Here is a 19,539-nt window from a genome sequence, read left to right on the forward strand (position 1 = left end):
GGCTACTGATGATCAGTCCATCATATCCTTCTCCAAGGGGCTACTGATGATCAGTCCATCAGATCCTTCTCCAAAGGGCTACTGATGATCAGTCCATCAGATCCTTCTCCAAGTGGCTACTGATGATCAGTCCATCATATCCTTCTCCAAGGGGCTACTGATGATCAGTCCATCAGATCCTTCTCCAAGGGGCTACTGATGATCAGTCCATCAGATCCTTCTCCAAGGGGCTACTGATGATCAGTCCATCAGATCCTTCTCCAAGTGGCTACTGATGATCAGTCCATCAGATCATTCTCCAAGTGGCTACTGATGATCAGTCCATCAGATCCTTCTCCAAGGGGCTACTGATGATCAGTCCATCAGATCCTTCTCCAAGTGGCTACTGATGATTGGTATGTCTGTTTTGTGTGACAGTGGCTGCATTTACACAGGCAGCCCAATTCTGATCTTTTTCCACTAATTGGTCTTTTGACCAATCAGATCAGCTCTTTTGCCAGTAATTGGGCAGAAGGTCAGAACTGGACTGCCTGTGTAAACACAGCCAGTGTTAGATTGCGGATATAGTGACTAAACAGGCCCCATAAACTGTGCTTGTCAGTCTCTGTGTCAGTGTCTGTGTGGCTGTAAAAACTCAGAGCAGAGCAGAGGGGGATCAGGGTTGGGGTTAGTATGGATGGGGTTAGTATGGCTGGGGTTAGTATGGTTGGGGTTAGTATGGATGGCGTTAGTATGGCTGGGGTTAGTATGGATGGGGTTAGTATGATTGGGGTTAGTATGGATGGGGTTAGTATGGTTTTGGTTAGTATGGATGGGGTTAGTATGGTTGGGGTTAGTATGGATGGGGTTAGTATGGTTTTGGTTAGTATGGATGGGGTTAGTATGGTTGGGGTTAGTATGGATGGGGTTAGTATGGTTTTGGTTAGTATGGATGGTGATAGCACGGTTGGGGTTAGTACGGTTGGGGTTAGTACGGCTGGGGTTATCCAATAGGGTTAGCTCATCAGCTTGGGGGTTATGAGGAGCTGCTGATGAAAACCAAATGCACAGCTGAGGCCAATGGCTTTAATTAAATGCACTCACACACACACACACACACACACAATTGTATTGGTCGCGTAAACATATTTTGCAGATGTTATCGCGGGTGTAGCGAAATGCTTATGTTTTTAGGTCCAACAGTGCAGTAATACAAGTAAACAATACACGCAAATCCAAAAATAACAAAGGAATTAAGAAATATAGAAATATTAGAACGAGCAATATCAGAGTCTGGAATATAAATATACATGTACAGTGCATTCGGAAAGTATTCAGACCCCTTGACCTTTTCCACATTTTGTTACGTTACAGCCTTATTCTAAAATGGATTAAATAAAACAAATTCCTAAGCAATCTACACACAATACCCCATAATGACAAAGTGAAAACAGGTTTTTTTTAAATTTTAGCAAATTTGTTAAAAACAAAAAACAGAAATACCTTATTTACAGAAGTATTCAGGCCCTTTGCTATGAGACTCGAAATTGAGCTCAGGTGCATCCTGTTTCCATTTATCGTCCTTGAGATGTTTCTACAACTTGATTGGAGTCCAGCTGTGGTAAATTCAATTGATTGGACATTATTTGGAAAGGCACACAGTTGACAGTGCAAGTCAGAGCAAAAACCAAGCCATGAGGTCGAAGGAATTGTCTGCAGAGCTCCAAGACAGGATTGTGTCAAGGCACAGATCTGGGGAAGGGTACCAAAAAATGTCTGCCGCTTTGAAGGTCCCTAAGAACACAGTGGCCTTCATTCTTAAATTGAAGAAGTTTGGAACCACCAAGACTCTTCCTAGAGCTGGCCGCCCAGCCCAACTGAGCAATTGGGGGAGAAGGGCCTTGGTCAGGAAGGTGACCAAGAACCCGATGGTCACTCTGACAGAGCTCTAGAGTTCCTCTGTGGAGATGGGAGAACCTTCCAGAAGAACAACCATCTCTGCAGCACTCCACCAATTAGGCCTTTATGGGAGAGTGGCCAGACGGAAGCCACTCCTCGGTAAAAGGCACATGACAGCCCACTTGGAGTTTTCCAAAAGGCAGTTAAAGACTCTCAGACCATGAGAAACAAGATTCTCTGGTCTGATGAAACCAAGATTGAACACTTTGGCCTGAATGCCAAGCGTCACGTCTGGAGGAAACCTGGCACCATCTCTATGGTGAAGCATGGTGGTGCAGCATCATGCTGTAGGGATGTTTTTCAGCGACAGGTACTGGGAGACTAGTCAGGATCGAGGCAAAGATGAACGGAGCAAAGTACAGAGAGATCCTTGATGAAAACCTACTCCAGAGTGCTCAGGACCTCAGACTGGGTCGAAGGTTCACCTTCCAACAGAACAATGACCCTAAGCACACAGCCAAGACAACGCAGGAGTGGCTTCGGGACAAGTCTCTGAATGTCCTTGAGTGGCCCAGCCAGAGCCCAGACTTGAACCCGATCGAACATCTCTGGAGAGACCTGAAAATAGCTGTACTGCGACGTTCCCCATCCAACCTGACAGAGCTTGAGAGGATCTGCAGAGAAGAATGGGAGAAACTCCCCAAATACAGGTGTGCCAAGCTTGTAGCGTCATACCCAATAAGACTCAATGCTGTAATCGCTGCCAAAGGTGTTTCAACAAAGTACTGAGTAAAGGGTCTGAATACTTATGTAAATGTGATTTTTCCATCTTTTTTTTTATTATAAATTAGCAAAAATGTCATTATGGGGTATTGTGTGTAGATTGATGAGGGGGGAAAAACTATTTCATCAATTTTAGAATAAGGCTGTAACCTAACAAATTGTGGAAAAAGTCAGTGGGTCTGAATACTTTCTGAATACACTGTATACAGTGGGGAGAACAAGTATTTGATACACTGCCGATTTTGCAAGTTTTCCTACTTACAAACCATGTAGAGGTCTGTCATTTTTTTCATAGGTACACTTCAACTGTGAGAGACGGAATCTAAAACAAAAATCCAGAAAATCACATGATATGATTTTTAAGTAATTAATTTGCATTTTATTGCATGACATAAGTATTTGATCACCTACCAACCAGTAAGAATTCCAGCTCTCACAGACCTGTTAGTTTTTCTTTAAGAAGCCCTCCTGTTCTCTACTCATTACCTGTATTAACTGCACCTGTTTGAACTCGTTACCTGTATAAAAGACACCTGTCCACACACTCAATCAAACAGACTCCAACCTCTCCACAATGGCCAAGAACAGAGAGCTGTGTAAGGACATCAGGGATAAAATTGTAGACCTGCACAAGGCTGGGATGGGCTACAGGAAAATAGGCAAGCAGCTTGGTGAGAGGGCAACAACTGTTGGCACAATTATTAGAAAATGGAAGAAGTTCAAGATGACGGTCAATCACCCTCGGTCTGGGGCTCCATGCAAGATCTCACCTCGTGGGGCATCAATGATCATGAGGAAGGTGAGGGATCAGCCCAGAACTACACGGCAGGACCTGGTCAATGACCTGAAGAGAGCTGGGACCACAGTCTCAAAGAAAACCATTAGTAACACACTACGCCGTCATGGATTAAAATCCTGCAGCGCACGCACGGTCCCCCTGCTCAAGCCAGCGCATGTCCAGGCCCATCTGAAGTTTGCCAATGACCATCTGGATGATCCAGAGGAGGAATGGGAGAAGGTCATGTGGTCTGATGAGACAAAAATTGAGCTTTTTGGTCTAAACTCCACTCGCCATGTTTGGAGGAAGAAGAAGGATGAGTAAAACCCCAAGAACACCATCCCAACCGTGAAGCATGGAGGTGGAAACATCATTCTTTGGGGATGATTTTCTGCAAAGGGGACAGGACGACTGCACCGTATTGAGGGGAGGATGGATGGGGCCATGTATCGCGAGATCTTGGCCAACAACCTCCTTCCCTCAGTAAGAGCATTGAAGATGGGTCGTGGCTGGGTCTTCCAGCATGACAACGACCCGAAACACACAGCCAGGGCAACTAAGGAGGGGCTCCGTAAGAAGCATCTCAAGGTCCTGCAGTGGCCTAGCCAGTCTCCAGACCTGAACCCAATAGAAAATCTTTGGAGGGAGCTGAAAGTTCGTATTGCCCAGCGACAGCCCCGAAACCTGAAGGATCTGGAGAAGGTCTGTATGGAGGAGTGGGCCAAAATCCCTGCTGCAGTGTGTGCAAACCTGGTCAAGACCTACAGGAAACGTATGATCTCTGTAATTGCAAACAAAGGTTTCTGTACCAAATATTAAGTTCTGCTTTTCTGATGTATCAAATACTTATGTCATGCAATAAAATGCAAATTAATTACTTAAAAATCATACAATGTGATTTTCTGGATTTTTGTTTTAGTTTCCGTCTCTCACATTTGAAGTGTACCTATGATAAAAATTACAGACCTCTACATGCTTTGTAAGTAGGAAAACCTGCAAAATCAGCAGTGTATCAAATACTTGTTCTCCCCACTGTATGGTGGTGTGTATGGACAGTATATGAATAGAAACGGTTTGTACAGCAGTAGTTATATAGGATGAGCCTTGACTAGAATACAGTATATATATATATATATATATATATATATATATATATATATATATATATATATATATATGAAGTGAGTGAAACAGTATGTAAACATTATTAAAGTGACCAATGTTCAATGACTATGGACATAGAGCAGAACTCTAAGGTTCAGGGCAGGGTACTGGGCGGAGGCCCGGCTAGTGGTGACTGTTTAACAGTCTGATGGCTTGGAGATAGAAGCTGTTTTTCAGTCGGTCGGTCCCAGCTATTATGCACCTGTACTGTCTCCACCTTCTAGATGGTAGCGGGGTGAACAGGCCGTGGCTCGGGTGGCTGAGGTCCTTGATGATCTGCTTGGCCTTCTTGTGTCACCGGGTGCTGTAGATGTCCTGGAGGGCAGGCAGTGTGCCCCCGGTGATGCGTTGTGTTGACCGCACCACCCTTTGGAGAGCCCTGCGGTTGCGGATGGTGCAGTTGCCGTACCAGGCGGTGATAGGATGATCTCAGTGGTGCATCTGCAGAAGTTGGTGAGGGTGTTAGGGGGCCAGGCCGAAAGAGGTGCTGTTGCGCCTTCTTCACCACACTGTCTGTGACCATTTCAGGTTGTCAGTGCCGTGCATGCTGAGAAACTTGAAGCTTTTCACCCCGTCGATGTGGATGGGGGTGTGCTCTGTCTGCTGTCACCTGAAGTCCACGATCAGCTCCTTTGTTTTGTTGACGTTGAGGGAGAGGTTATTTTCCTGGCACCACTCCGCCAGGGCCCTCACCTCCTCCCTGTAGGCAGTCTCGACATTGTTGGTAATCAGGCCTACGATTTCAATTTTGCGTGAATGCTGCCATCTATCCACAGGTTTTGGTTTGGATAATCGTCATAGTGGGAACAACATCTTCTATACACTTTCTGATGAACTCCGTCACCGAGTCAGTGTATACGTCAATGTTATTCTCATAAGCAACCCGGCACATATCCCAGTCCACTTGATCAAGACAATCTTGAAGCATAGATTCCGATTGGTCAGAACAACATTGAACAGTCCTTACCACGGGTACTTCCTGTTTAAGTTTCTGCCTATAGGAAAGGAGGAGCAGAATGTGGAGGAGTGATCTGATTTGACAAAAGGAGGGCAGGAGAGGGCCTCTTAGCTGTCCCGGAAGGGGGAGTAGCAATGGTCAAGAGTTCTTGATGAACGAGTAGCGCATGCGATGTGTTGATACAAATTCGGTAGCGTTCTTCTCAGATTTGCTTTATTGATCCCCAGCTACAATAAATGCGGCCTCAGGATATGCGGTTTTCCAGTTTGCACAAAGTCCAATGTAGTTCCTTAAGAGCCGTCGCCGTGACGATGACCGAAGAGAATTCTCTCTGGAGATAATGCAGTCTGTATTTGATAGTGAGGTATTCCAGATCGGGAGAAGAAAAGGACTTGAGTTCCTGTACGTTACCACAATCACACCATGATAGTTAATCATGAAACATACACCACCGCCATTTCTTTTTTTTTTTTCCTGGAGAGTTCTTTCTTCCTGTCCGCGCGATGTACTGAGAACCCAGCTGGCTGTATGGACGGGGACAGTATATCTGGAGAGAGCCATGATTCCGGAAAAGTATGTTACAGTCGCTGATGTCTCTCTGGAAGGAGATCCTCGCTCTGAGCTCGTGTACTTTATTGTCCAGGGACTGAAGATTAGCGAGTAATATACTCGGAAGCGGTGAATAGTATGCCCGCCTCCTAAGTCGGACTAAAAGCTCACTCCGTATTCCTCTTCTCCGTCGGCGGTGTCTTAAAGCAGCCCCTGAGATGAGTGGAAATGCCTCTAGGGGTATGAACAAAGAATCAATTTCAGGAAAGTCTCATTTCTGGTCGAAATGCTGGTGACCGCCAATCTAATAACCATAAGTTATTTTCGGCTGTAGGTAATAATGCAAGACAACGTTCTGAGCAAATAATGTAAGAAATAACACTACAACAGCAAAAATACTGCAATGTCGGCTAGGAGCTAGGAACAGGGTGACCATGTCTTTCCGCGCCATCTTGAGCGATGCAGCGACGTCACAGCATATTTGGTGCTGTTCCACATCAAAGTGGTGTGAGAGAGGAAATGGTTGGGACCGCCCCTTGGAGACAAAGCACAACAGTGTGTCGCAACGTATCAGCCCTTCCTTTGATGTTTCGCGTGTCCCAAATGGCACCCTATTCCCTAAACAGTACACTAGAGCCCTATGTTCAAAAGTAGCGCACTATATAGGGAATAGGGTGCCATTTGGGACACAGAGAGTTGTGGGTTTTAATCCTGTCCTTGGAGAGCAGAATTTGATCTGCATTCTGCATGGCCTCGATTAGGACATTACAGGTTCATTAGGGGAGATCTAAACGCTTCCATATATCCTGCATCCTCCCCGCGGGGGTTGGAATCCTGCCAATACAATGTTTGTTTCTTTCTCCTCCTCTCCTCTCTACTCTGTTCTGAACTCATTGTACCTCTCCGATCTGAGCTTCTCTCTCTCTCTCTCTGTCTCTGTCTCTGTCTCTGTCTCTCTCTCTGTCTCTCTCTCTGTCTCTGTCTCTCTCTGTCTCTGTCTCTGTCTCTCTCTGTCTCTCTCTCTGTCTCTCTCGCTCTCTCTCTGTCGCTCTCTGTCTCTCTCTCTCTCTGTTGCTCTCTCTCTCTCTGTCTCTCTCTCTGTCTCTCTCTCTCTGTCTCGCTCTCTCTGTCTCGCTCTCTCCGTCTCTCTCTCTCTCTGTCTCTCTCTCTCTCTCTCTCTCTCTCTCTCTGTCTCTCTCTCTCTGTGTCTCTCTCTCTCTCTCTCTGTCTCTGTCTCTCTCTCTCCGTCTCTCTCTCTCTCTGTCTCTCTCTCCGTCTCTCTCTGTCTCTGTGTCTCTCTCTCTCTCTCTGTGTCTCTCTCTCTCTCTGTCTCTCTCTCTCTCTCTCTGTCGCTCTCTCTCTCTCTCTCTCTGTCTCTCTCTCTCTCTCTCTGTCGCTCTCTCTCTCTCTCTGTCTCTCTCTCTCTCTCTCTGTCGCTCTCTCTCTCTCTCTCTCTCTCTCTCTCTCTCTGTCTCTCTCTCTCTCTCTGTCTGTCCCCCTCCCAGCCCTTCTCAACAGACCGGCCAATAGAAGAACTAGGTCCGGTGGAAGAGGACGTGAGGGGGAGACAGGCTGTGACGTGGCAGCCCAGTAAAGAGGACTACTACCGTCGCCTTAGCGACCCCGGCCGGGACTACTTCCACAATAACAACAAAACAAATATGGAGAGCTTAAAGGTGATTCGCTGACATACTGACAGTATGATACTGAGCTGATCGTTGGCATACTGATGGGCTTCTGTTTTAAGGTTTGAGAGGCGGGCCAGTACCCAGTGGGTTGCCGATTCGAATTCCAGGGCTGATGGGGAAATGTTGTAAATCCCATATCGGCATATTCTATATCGGCATATCCTATATTGGCATATCCTATATCCCATTTCAGCATATATCCCATTTCAGCATATATCCCATATCCTATATCCTATATCCCATATCGGCATATCCTATATCCCAAAGACTCACCATCTCTTTGTTTTCCTACCCAGCAACCAGAGACAGAGGAGTCCCCTCAGGCTCCTCCCCCTGAACCTCCTCTACCCACCTCATCCTCCTCTCAACCACAACCATCTGCCATCTCCAGTGTACAACATGTTAAAGTGGCATCAACTGGTGAGGGTCACACCAGTTAGTAGGGCTGTGATGATAGTAGGTGAGGGTAACACCAGTTAGTAGGGCTGTGATGATAGTAGGTGAGGGTAACACCAGTTAGTAGGGCTGTGATGATAGCAGGTGAGGGTAACACCAGTTAGTAGGGCTGTGATGATAGTAGGTGAGGGTGACACCAGTTAGTAGGGCTGTGATGATAGTAGGTGAGGGTAACACCAGTTAGTAGGGCTGTGATGATAGTAGATGAGGGTAACACCAGTTAGTAGGGCTGTGATGATAGTAGGTGAGGGTGACACCAGTTAGTAGGGCTGTGATGATAGCAGGTGAGGGTGACACCAGTTAGTAGGGCTGTGATCATAGTAGGTGAGGGTAACACCAGTTAGTAGGGCTGTGATCATAGCAGGTGAGGGTAACACCAGTTAGTAGGGCTGTGATGATAGTAGGTGAGGGTAACACCAGTTAGTAGGGCTATGATGATAGTAGGTGAGGGTAACACCAGTTAGTAGGGCTGTGATGATAGTAGGTGAGGGTAACACCAGTTAGTAGGGCTGTGATGATAGTAGGTGAGGGTAACACCAGTTAGTAGGGCTGTGATGATAGCAGGTGAGGGTAACACCAGTTAGTAGGGCTATGATGATAGTAGGTGAGGGTAACACCAGTTAGTAGGGCTGTGATGATAGCAGGTGAGGGTAACACCAGTTAGTAGGGCTGTGATGATAGCAGGTGAGAGTAACACCAGTTAGTAGGGCTGTGATGATAGCAGGTGAGGGTAACACCAGTTAGTAGGGCTGTGATGATAGCAGGTGAGGGTAACACCAGTTAGTAGGGCTGTGATGATAGTAGGTGAGGGTAACACCAGTTAGTAGGGCTGTGATGATAGCAGGTGAGGTTAACACCAGTTAGTAGGGCTGTGATGATAGCAGGTGAGGGTAACACCAGTTAGTAGGGCTGTGATGATAGTAGGTGAGGGTAACACCAGTTAGTAGGGCTGTGATGATAGCAGGTGAGGGTAACACCAGTTAGTAGGGCTGTGATCATAGTAGGTGAGGGTGACACCAGTTAGTAGGGCTGTGATGATAGCAGGTGAGGGTAACACCAGTTAGTAGGGCTGTGATGATAGTAGGTGAGGGTAACACCAGTTAGTAGGGCTGTGATCATAGTAGGTGAGGGTAACACCAGTTAGTAGGGCTGTGATGATAGTAGGTGAGGGTAACACCAGTTAGTAGGGCTATGATGATAGTAGGTGAGGGTAACACCAGTTAGTAGGGCTGTGATGATAGCAGGTGAGGGTAACACCAGTTAGTAGGGCTGTGATGATAGTAGGTGAGGGTAACACCAGTTAGTAGGGCTGTGATGATAGTAGGTGAGGGTAACACCAGTTAGTAGGGCTGTGATGATAGCAGGTGAGGGTAACACCAGTTAGTAGGGCTGTGATGATAGCAGGTGAGGGTAACACCAGTTAGTAGGGCTGTGATGATAGCAGGTGAGGGTAACACCAGTTAGTAGGGCTGTGATGATAGTAGGTGAGGGTAACACCAGTTAGTAGGGCTGTGATGATAGCAGGTGAGGGTAACACCAGTTAGTAGGGCTGTGATGATAGCAGGTGAGGGTAACACCAGTTAGTAGGGCTGTGATGATAGCAGGTGAGGGTAACACCAGTTAGTAGGGCTGTGATGATAGTAGGTGAGGGTAACACCAGTTAGTAGGGCTGTGATGATAGTAGGTGAGGGTAACACCAGTTAGTAGGGCTGTGATGATAGCAGGTGAGGGTAACACCAGTTAGTAGGGCTGTGATGATAGTAGGTGAGGGTAACACCAGTTAGTAGGGCTGTGATGATAGCAGGTGAGGGTAACACCAGTTAGTAGGGCTGTGATGATAGTAGGTGAGGGTAACACCAGTTAGTAGGGCTGTGATGATAGTAGGTGAGGGTAACACCAGTTAGTAGGGCTGTGATGATAGTAGGTGAGGGTAACACCAGTTAGTAGGGCTGTGATGATAGCAGGTGAGGGTAACACCAGTTAGTAGGGCTGTGATGATAGCAGGTGAGGGTGACACCAGTTAGTAGGGCTGTGATGATAGCAGGTGAGGGTAACACCAGTTAGTAGGGCTGTGATCATAGCAGTATCACAATATTTTTTCCATGGCAAAAATGAAAACACAAAGCAGACAAAACGCTTTGGTCCTTTAAAAACAATAAAATATTGTTTGCTATAGCTTGGGAAATAAATAAATGTGACTCTGGATGACAACATAATTATGTTTGTTTCCAACATTAGGGCTGTTTTCCTAAAGAAGGTAAATCTGCTTCGTGTTTTGTTTCCTTGCCACGATACTAACGACTACCGCAATACTGGTATCGTCCCGACCCTACCAGTTTAGTGTTATACCAGTATTGCACTGTATTTCTACTTTATTTATTTATTTAACCATTGTTTTTACTAAGCAAGTCACTACTTGTAAAAGTTGGTTTGGGAATTGATGTCACCATTGGTTCAGTTCAATCATTGGTCAATCCATGACGTTTGGAATTTATGTTTGAGTCGGTTGTTTCCATGTGTTAACACGAGTAGGACAACGCTCTCATCCAAACACACAATAAACAAACACAGCTGTCACTGTTTTATTTCAGTGGTGAAAACTTTAACACAGAGCAGCAAGGAGGTGAAAACTGTCGATCTGACCAAGGTTTCAGACAAAAACCTCCTGGCTGGGAAAAGCAACGGTGATGAAAGGCTCCCGACAGAAAGGAAGTCGATGATTAATTTGAAACGATCAGAGCTAGTATCAACACAAGCAGTAAGCATCACGTTACCTTCCCCCTTTGATATTTCTCTTTCTGCTTTAAGGATGATATACAAGGCTGTTATACTGATAAATAGTTTTGTCTTCTACAGAATAAGATAGCGGCGGAAGAGATTACTGTCGATCTCACCAAAGTTCAGCTGGGTGGCAAAAAGCTCCTTTTGTGAAATGAAATCCTCAGCAGCTGCAGCAGTTAGTTCTTCCTCAGATATTTGTTTTTCTGATTTTTAACCAAACACCTCTGTTTTGTTGTTCTTGAACTAATACGGCAAAATGTTATGTTATGCTGATGAAAAGCCAATACATTGGATTTCCTCTTTGCTCTTCCTCAGATATTTGTGTTTTTGTATTAATACTCCTTTCTGTTGTAATTATGGTGTCCTTATTAGGACATCCTGATATGGAAACAAGTCCGTCTGAGTCTGTCCTAATAATCACACTGTATGTAACTGATGAATGATATGGCTTTTGTCTTCAACAGAGTAAGATGGTGTCGTTTTCCACAGAAGAGGTCAAACCTTCTGAAGAGTCCAATGTTGATCTGACCCAAAACTTCCTTGGGCTCGGTGGCAAAAAACCCCTCTGTGAAATGAAGTCTCCAGAAGCTTCAACAAACGCTGTAATTACTCTTCACTCTCTGATGTCTTGTTTCTGTTCTTGGACTTTTAGTTGTTTTAACCGATGTTCGGTCTTGCTTTTCTTCAACAGAGTAAAATGGTGGCGAGACACACGCTTTCCGCAGAAGGACTCCGTCACAACAAACCTTCTGAAGAAGTGATTACTGTTGATCTGACCAAAAACGTTCAGCTTGGTGGCAAAAGGCTCCTCACTGAAATGAAGTCTTCGGAATCTGCACACGCAGTAAGCACTAACATTGGATTATATCTTATGCAGAGATTTCTGTTTGAATTCATTAAGGGCTCGATCCAATCAGATTTGCGCTAGCCGACACCCACATACTGTAGCTGGTGTTCTGACGGTGTCGGAGGTGGAACCGCTTTAGAGCTGTCCAATCCACAAGCGGCTCCCGGCATTATAGCTATCGCGGACATTGCCATTGGCTGCACGGAGTCGCATTAGTAGGAATCCCACGCAGCCATGTTTACAAGTTCGAACACTGGAATGTGTGATGTAATCTACACCTTGATTAGGATGATGATAAAATCCTCATTATATATAATTTAATGATTTTCAGTTTGAGTGTCGTTATTTCAATATAGCCTACACTTTTCTCATTCTGAACTTCTAACACGAGTGGGACGGGTGTGGCTTCGTGATAATGATCACAAAAGCAGCTGCTCACCGATTTGATATCTCCAAAGCAGTTACACCTCCGACAACCCCCAAAACATCAGCTATGCGGGTGTCGGTTATTGCCTGTTTAACACTTGATCTGATTGAATCTTGGCCTCTAATACACCACTCTGTTATAACTGATGAAGGTTAACTTGCCTCGTCTTCACCAGAGTAAAATGGTGGCGAGACACACGCTTTCCGCAGAAGGAGTCAGTCACAACAAACCTTCTGAAGAAGTGATTACTGTTGATCTGACCAAAAACGTTCAGCTTGGTGGCAAAAGGCTCCTCACTGAAATGAAGTCTTCAGCGAATGCAGCACACACGGTAAACACTTACATCAGATTTCCTCTTCTGTTTTTCCATTTTCTGTTCTTAGATTTATACACCAAACTGTTATAACGGATGAATGGTCACTTTCTTTGTCTTAAACAGGGTAAGATACTGGTAAAGGCTGAGGTAAAAACTGTCGATCTGACGAAGGCTTCTGACAAAAATCTCCTGGCTGGCAAAAACCTGCTCGGTGACAAAAAGTTCCTCGACAACATGAAATCCATCACATCTCTGAAACAGACAGAGATAACCACAGTAGCTGTAGCACAAGCAGTAAGCAATCACATCACTTCTCCTTTTGAGATTTCTCTACTTGGACTAATACTTACTTACTTAGTCCCCTTCGTCTGGTGTCGGACATAAGGCAGCAGCAATCTTCTGCCACTGGAGTCTGTCTTTGGCCACAGCTTCTGCCCTGTCCCATGAGAGACCCATCTCGTCCAGCTCAGCTTCCATATTGGACTAATACACCGAGCTGTTATAACTGATGGTAAATTGGTGTTGTAATTGTTTTTGTCGCCAACAGAACAGGATGGTAGTTCTGCCCACAGAAGAGGCCAACCTGTCAGACATCGACTACCTGGTTCCCACCCATGACGAGCGGGGTCGGCCGATCGCTGAGTGGAAGAGACAGGTCATGGTGCGTCAGCTACAGGCCAGGCTATTGGACGAGGAGGACCAGAGGAGGAAGGTGAGGCACTCTTGATTGGATATCCCAATACGGTCGCAGCTCTGATTGGATATCCCATGATGCTGTACGGTCACGTCAATAGAGCTGGCATGTTATTCGTATCATTACACCAATCAGGGCGTAAAGAGCCGGATTCTCAGACCCAGATTAAGCCTACTCATTTCTTGTGTCCAAGAAACCGGCCCTCAGCATTGGTATGTCAGTGATATGACATGCACTGTATATTAAAAACGCTGTACTGTGTCGCCTTCACCTCTGTAGGAGAATGGGAACACCACTTCCAAAGCGGTGAGCTGGAGGTACTCCCAGGCCCACAACGCTATCCTGGGCCCGTTTGGAGAGCTGCTGACCGAGGACGACCTGATCTACCTGGAGAAGCAGATCCGGAGCGTGTCCAACCAGAAGAAATGTGAGGGCTATGAGACAGAGCTAGCCCGTCTGGCTGAGGAGCTCAGGACCATCCTGCCAGCTCCCATCGTCAACATCACAGCCAGCACTCAGTTCAGAAACCCCAACCAGGAATCTCAGGTTTGAGTTTATTTGATAATAATAAAAAAAAAGAAATACAAACAGTACATACCACAGAGATCCTATTAAATGATAAATGTAATTATATGCTACAAACAATGTTTCTAGGATCACACAATGAAGTCAATGACTTATTTTCATTGTGATCCCTTAATAAAAAGGTCCCTCTGCCCGTGTGGTGCAACCGCATCTCAGGCATCGTAAAGAGTATGTCCCTGCTGATGGCCAACCTGGCAGACGGGCCGTACTCTAAGATGCCCAACACAGAGCTATCCACTGTGTTCTCCCAGACCCCGGACAGACCCACCTCTGCTCGGGGGCGCAGGGAGAAGATAGAGTCCGAGATCCACCAGTTTGGGGTTTCTGTCCGGAATCTGAAGTCCAACTTTGAAGGTCATGAAGAAGAAACCGAAGCGATGTCAGACGTACAGGAGGAAGGCCTGGGGTCAGAGGTCAGAGGAATACAGGAACAGCCCAAAGAGATGAACCCAGCCCCTGAAGCTGACCAGAACAGTGACTCGGGCATAGCCCATGGTGACAACATGACCGACGTTAGGGAAACCACCAGTCTACGTAAGGAGCGCATCGTGGTGCTGTTCTTGGGCCACTGGAAGAAGTCAGCCTACACGGTGACTCTGAAGACCAGAGAGGCCGAGAGGAGAGCCAGTGTGGACGAGGTTGGTGGTAAACCTGGGGGGACAGATGGGAGGGGACCACGGAGGGGATCTCAGATGCCTCTGGGGCATTTCTTCAAACAGAGGAGTGTCATCAACAAGATGATTGGTGATTGGAGGAGCATGATCTCCAGTGTTCCGTCTCGCCAGATCCGCCGTCTCCACCGGCAGCAGGCGCCATACTCCCCTGAACAGTTCCTCCCCAAGGTCATTCTACACTTTATAACACACACACACACACACACACACACACACACACACACACACAGACACTTTATACACACACAGACACTTTCTACAAACACAGAAATTGATTGTGTTCTGAATCTGATTCTAATTCCTCCACAAGGTGGACGGGGCGACGGCGGACTACGACAGCCTGACCCTTGACCTCTTCATGCTGGGGTACTTCCACATCCTGGAACTCGAACTCCCCGCGGACGAGAGGAAGATGAGACACCTGCTGTGCTTCGAGGTGTTTGACCACGTTGGTCGTTTCACCTGGGAGAGCGTCCGGGAGTTCCACAAGGCCGTCATGATGGACATCGAGGCTGGGAAACGTGAGTGGAAGGACGGCTTCGAGGACATTAAGGTCAAATTCTTTGGGAACGTGTCAACGACTCAGTCTGAACTGCCAGAGGTAGAGAAACAACAGTTCCTACCAGAGGTCAGGCCGGTGCCCAAAGTCATCCTCCAAACCCCGACACCAGATGAAGGGGCTTTGATTAAACAAGGAACAGACATTTCCAGTTTCAGCAATGATGAGATTTGCAAATACATAGACAGGAGTTTCGCTTTCTGGAAAGAGAAGGAGGCTGAGATTTTTGATTTTGAATAGTAGTTGTTTTCACTGTACCTTCTTTTTTTGATATTTTTAAAAAATAATTTGTAGTCTGCTGACATCAAGTTATAGTTATGGCAAGGGATGGGGTTACTGTAAGTGCATTTTATTCTCAGTGTGAATACCTTTGTGTTCTTGGTGAATAGTTGTTATTTAAAGAGAAAGCAATAAGTAGGCCTACAGTAAGCTTTCCAATCTTAGAAACTTGTAGTCAGATGCATAGTACAAGCTACATTGCATTCGGAAATTATTCAGACCCCTTGACTTTTTCCACATTATGTTACGTTACAGCCTTATTCTAAAATTGATTAAATAATATTTTTTCCTCATCAATCTACACACAATACCCCGTAATGACAAAGTGAAAACAGGTTTTTAGAAATGTATGCAAATGTATTAAAAACAGAAATACCTTATTTACATAAGTATTCAGACCCTTTGCTATGAGAATCGAAATTGTGGTCAGGTGCATCCTGTTTCCATTGATCATCCTTGAGATGTATCTACAAGTTGATTGGGGTCCACCTGTGGTAAATTCAATTGATTGGACATGATTTGGAAAGGCACACACCTGTCTATATAAGGTCCCACAGTTGACAGTGCATGTCAGAGCAAGAACCAAGCCATGAGGTCGAAGGAATTGTCCGTAGTGCTGGATTGTGTCGAGGCACAGATCTGTGTCGAGGCACAGATCTGGGGAAGGGTACCCAAAAATGTCTGCAGCATTGAAGGTCCCCAAGAACACAGTGGCCTCCATCATTCTTAAATGGAAGAAGTTTGGAACCACCAAGACTCTTCATAGAGCTGGCTGCCCGACCAAAATGAGCAATCGGGGGAGAAGGGCGATGACCAAGAACCCGATGGTAACTCTGACAGAACTCCAGAGTTCCTTTGTGGAGATGGGAGAACCTTCCAGAAGGACAACCATCTCTACAGCACTCCACCAATCAGGTCTTTATGGTAGAGTGGCCAGGCGGAAGCCACTCCTCTGTAAAAGGCACACGACAGCCCACTTGGAGTTTGCCAAAAGGCACCTAAAGGACAGACCATGAGAAACAAGATTATCTGGTCTGATGAAACCAAGATTGAACTCTTTGGCCTGAATGCCAAGTGTCACATCTGGAGGAAACCTGGTACCATCCCTATGGTGAAGCATGGTGGTGGAAGCATCATGCTGTGGGGATGTTTTTCAGCGGCAGGGACTGGGAGACTAGTCAGGATCGAGGCAAAGATGAACTGAACAAAGTACAGAGATCCTTGATGAAAACCTGCTCCGGAGTGCTCAGGACCTCAGACTGGGGTGAAGGTTCACCTTCCAACAGGACAACGACCCTAAGTACACAGCCAAGACAACGCAGGAGTGGCTTCGGGACAAGTCTCTGAATGTCCTTGAGTGGCCCAGCCAGAGCCTGGACTTGAACCCGTTCAAACATCTCTGGAGAGACCTGAAAATAGCTGTGCAGCGACGCTCCCCATCCAACCTGACAGAGCTTGAGAGGATCTGCAGAGAGGAATGGGAGAAACTCCCCAAATACAGGTGTGCCAAGCTTGTAGCGTCATTCCCAAGAAGACTCGAGGCTGTAATCGCTGCCAAAGGTGCTTCAACAAAGTACTGAGTAAAGGGTCTGAATACTTATGTAAATGTGATATTTCCGGGGGGGGAGGGCGGGTTTGTTGATACATTTGCAACAATTTATAAAAAAAACAGTTTTTGCTTTGTCATTATGGGGTAATGTGTGTAGATTGATGACGGGGGAAAAAACAACAACTATTTAATACATTTTAGAATAAGGCTGTAACGTAACAAAATGTGGGAAAAGTCAAGGGGTCTGAATACTTTCCGAATGCACTGTATAACGTAACAATACTACAAGCTATAACATTATTATAATAAAGGAGCATAAAGGACATGCTAGTGTCATGTGATCTCCTCTGTGAAGAGCAAGTACTGTCTGTCCATGGCTTTCTTCTGACACATATCAGTATCATTACTATTAGCATGACGTCACCTCGTACCATGATGTTACGTAATGTTAAAGGAATACTTTGAGATTCTGGCAATTATGTACTTCCCCAGAGTCAGACGAACTCGTGGATACTATTTTTATGTCTCTGTGTTCAGTATGAAGAAAGTTTCAGGTAGTTTCGCAAGCCAATGCTAACTAGCGTTAGTGCAATGGCTGGAAGTCTTGGTATCTGCTACCATAGACTTCCAGTCATTGTGCTAACGCTAGTTAGAATCTGTGCTACCGCTAATTAGCAACTTCCTTCAAACCTCATGCAGAGACATAAAAATGGTATCCACAAGTTAAATCTGACTCTGGGGAAGTTGATAAAGGGCCTCATTGCCAAAATCCGGAGTATCCCTTTAAGTATTAAGGTTACTACAAGCTTCACTCTGTTGATCTACGTGCGTGAGTTATCGTGAGTGGAGTGGGATGTTTGGAGAAGTAGACACCTTTTGGTAAAACGATATCCTCGCCGGTCCCACTCCCATTCACAAGGGGCCAATAGCAACGTTTATTTTATTTTTGTCTTTTCATTTTGTGAAAGCAAGGAAGAGTCACCTTCCCTTGCTAGTAGTAGCCAGCTGGCAGCCTAGCTAGCTAGCCATTTTAGCTTTCCATGTGAAATAATCTGATTTATAATTTAAAAAAATATGCCCTGGCAAATATTCGTATACTTGCCGGTGTGACCTAAAACACTATCCCAGTTTGATACGCTGCTTGTGTATTCATTCCCATAGCAGCTAAAAATATAACATCATGTTTTGGTCATGGAGAAAAAAAGCTCATGGCTATCTAGTTGGCTACAGCAAGTTCAACCTTTTCACAATCACTAGTTATTACTTCTAAACAAAATACGTTTTTTTTGGGGTTGATTCTTGTTGAATGCCAGAGCGTATTTACATTTACATTTTAGTCATTTAGCAGACGCTCTTATCCAGAGCGACTTACAGTTAGCAAGTGCATACATTTTTCATATTGGCCCCCTGTGGGAATCAAACCCACAACCCTGGCGTTGCAAGCGCCATGCTCTACCAACTGAGCTACAGGAGGGTATTACAAGGAACCGTCCATTTTGTGACCCCCCCAAAAAAACGACATTGCGACACTCAGAATCTTGTTTGCGTAGAGCTTGTAGTAAGCCTCTATCCACACAAGGTGGTGCTACTGTAGCTGTCGTGGAGCCACTGTAACCTCATTTCAGAAGCCGTGTTACTCCTTACATATTAGTAGTTTTAGCAGACGCTCTTATCCAGAGCGACTTACAGTTAATGACTGCATAAATTTTTTCATACTGCCCCCCCCCCCCGGGAATCGAACCCACAATCCTGGCGTTGCAAGCGCCATGCTACAGGGGGGCCTACACACACACTCCTTGACAATACGTTTTAATTTCAATTACAGTATCTCATTAACTGTCCTGAGAACAAAGAGAGAGAGAAAGATGCAGAGAAAGAGAGAGTGTATGAGTGTCTGTGTGTATCTCTTGGTCTTTGTGTGTGTGTGCATGTCTGTTTGTGTGTATTGTCTTTGCGTGTGTGTGTGTGCCTGTGTGTGTGTGTGTGTGTGTGTGTGAGTGTTTGTGTTTGTGTGTGAGTGTTTGTGGTTGTGTGTGTGAGTGTGTGTGTGTGTGTGTGTTTGTGTCCCTTTAACAGCAGGTGTGGAGTGTGTTGAAACCCACCATGCTCTTTGGAATCTGACTTTAGTTCAGAGTCTCTGGTCGTCCTAAAAATAGCCCCCTGAAAGACCTGCTGCCCCAATAGCAACCTATTCCCTATATAGTGCACTACTTTTGACAAGGACCCATAGGGTGCCATTTGGGACTCAGCCGCAGCAGTCTGCCCCAATGACTTGGCTCTAGCAGTTGTCCTCCATACTGACAGCTACATGTTCCAACTAGCCGCTCTGTCTGTCACACACTCCTTTTACCGGAAATATGAGCAATTATTCCCTTGGTTTGCCTTTCTGGTTAGTCTGTCATTTATTCTCTCTGGTTCAGCATGAGAGACATAACATCATAGGCTCAGTTAGGATACAACCACAGCTGTTAGCTCTGACTCTACAGCTGTTAGCTCCTCTCTACAGCTGTTAGCTCCTCTCTACAGCTGTTAGCTCTGACTCTACAGCTGTTAGCTCTGACTCTACAGCTGTCT

The 19,539-nt window shown here is 45.7% G+C and overlaps 1 protein-coding gene across 1 annotated transcript in view; it reads left to right on the top strand.

Annotated features, from left to right (window-relative positions):
* The window catches only part of LOC121551742 (espin-like protein), a 51,899-nt gene extending 36,261 nt beyond the window's left edge, over positions 1–15,638 (top strand). Inside the window, exons 6-9 of the mRNA XM_045205829.1 lie at positions 13,173–13,337; positions 13,599–13,865; positions 14,027–14,746; positions 14,889–15,638. Coding sequence (XP_045061764.1) covers positions 13,173–13,337; positions 13,599–13,865; positions 14,027–14,746; positions 14,889–15,377 — 1,641 coding nt within the window. The 3' untranslated portion in view covers positions 15,378–15,638. The remainder of the gene's footprint in view (positions 1–13,172; positions 13,338–13,598; positions 13,866–14,026; positions 14,747–14,888) is intronic.
* Positions 15,639–19,539: the final 3,901 nt, after the last annotated feature.

The sequence above is a fragment of the Coregonus clupeaformis genome, chromosome 20 (assembly GCF_020615455.1).
Source record: "Coregonus clupeaformis isolate EN_2021a chromosome 20, ASM2061545v1, whole genome shotgun sequence".
NCBI classification, from domain to species: Eukaryota; Metazoa; Chordata; class Actinopteri; order Salmoniformes; family Salmonidae; genus Coregonus; species Coregonus clupeaformis.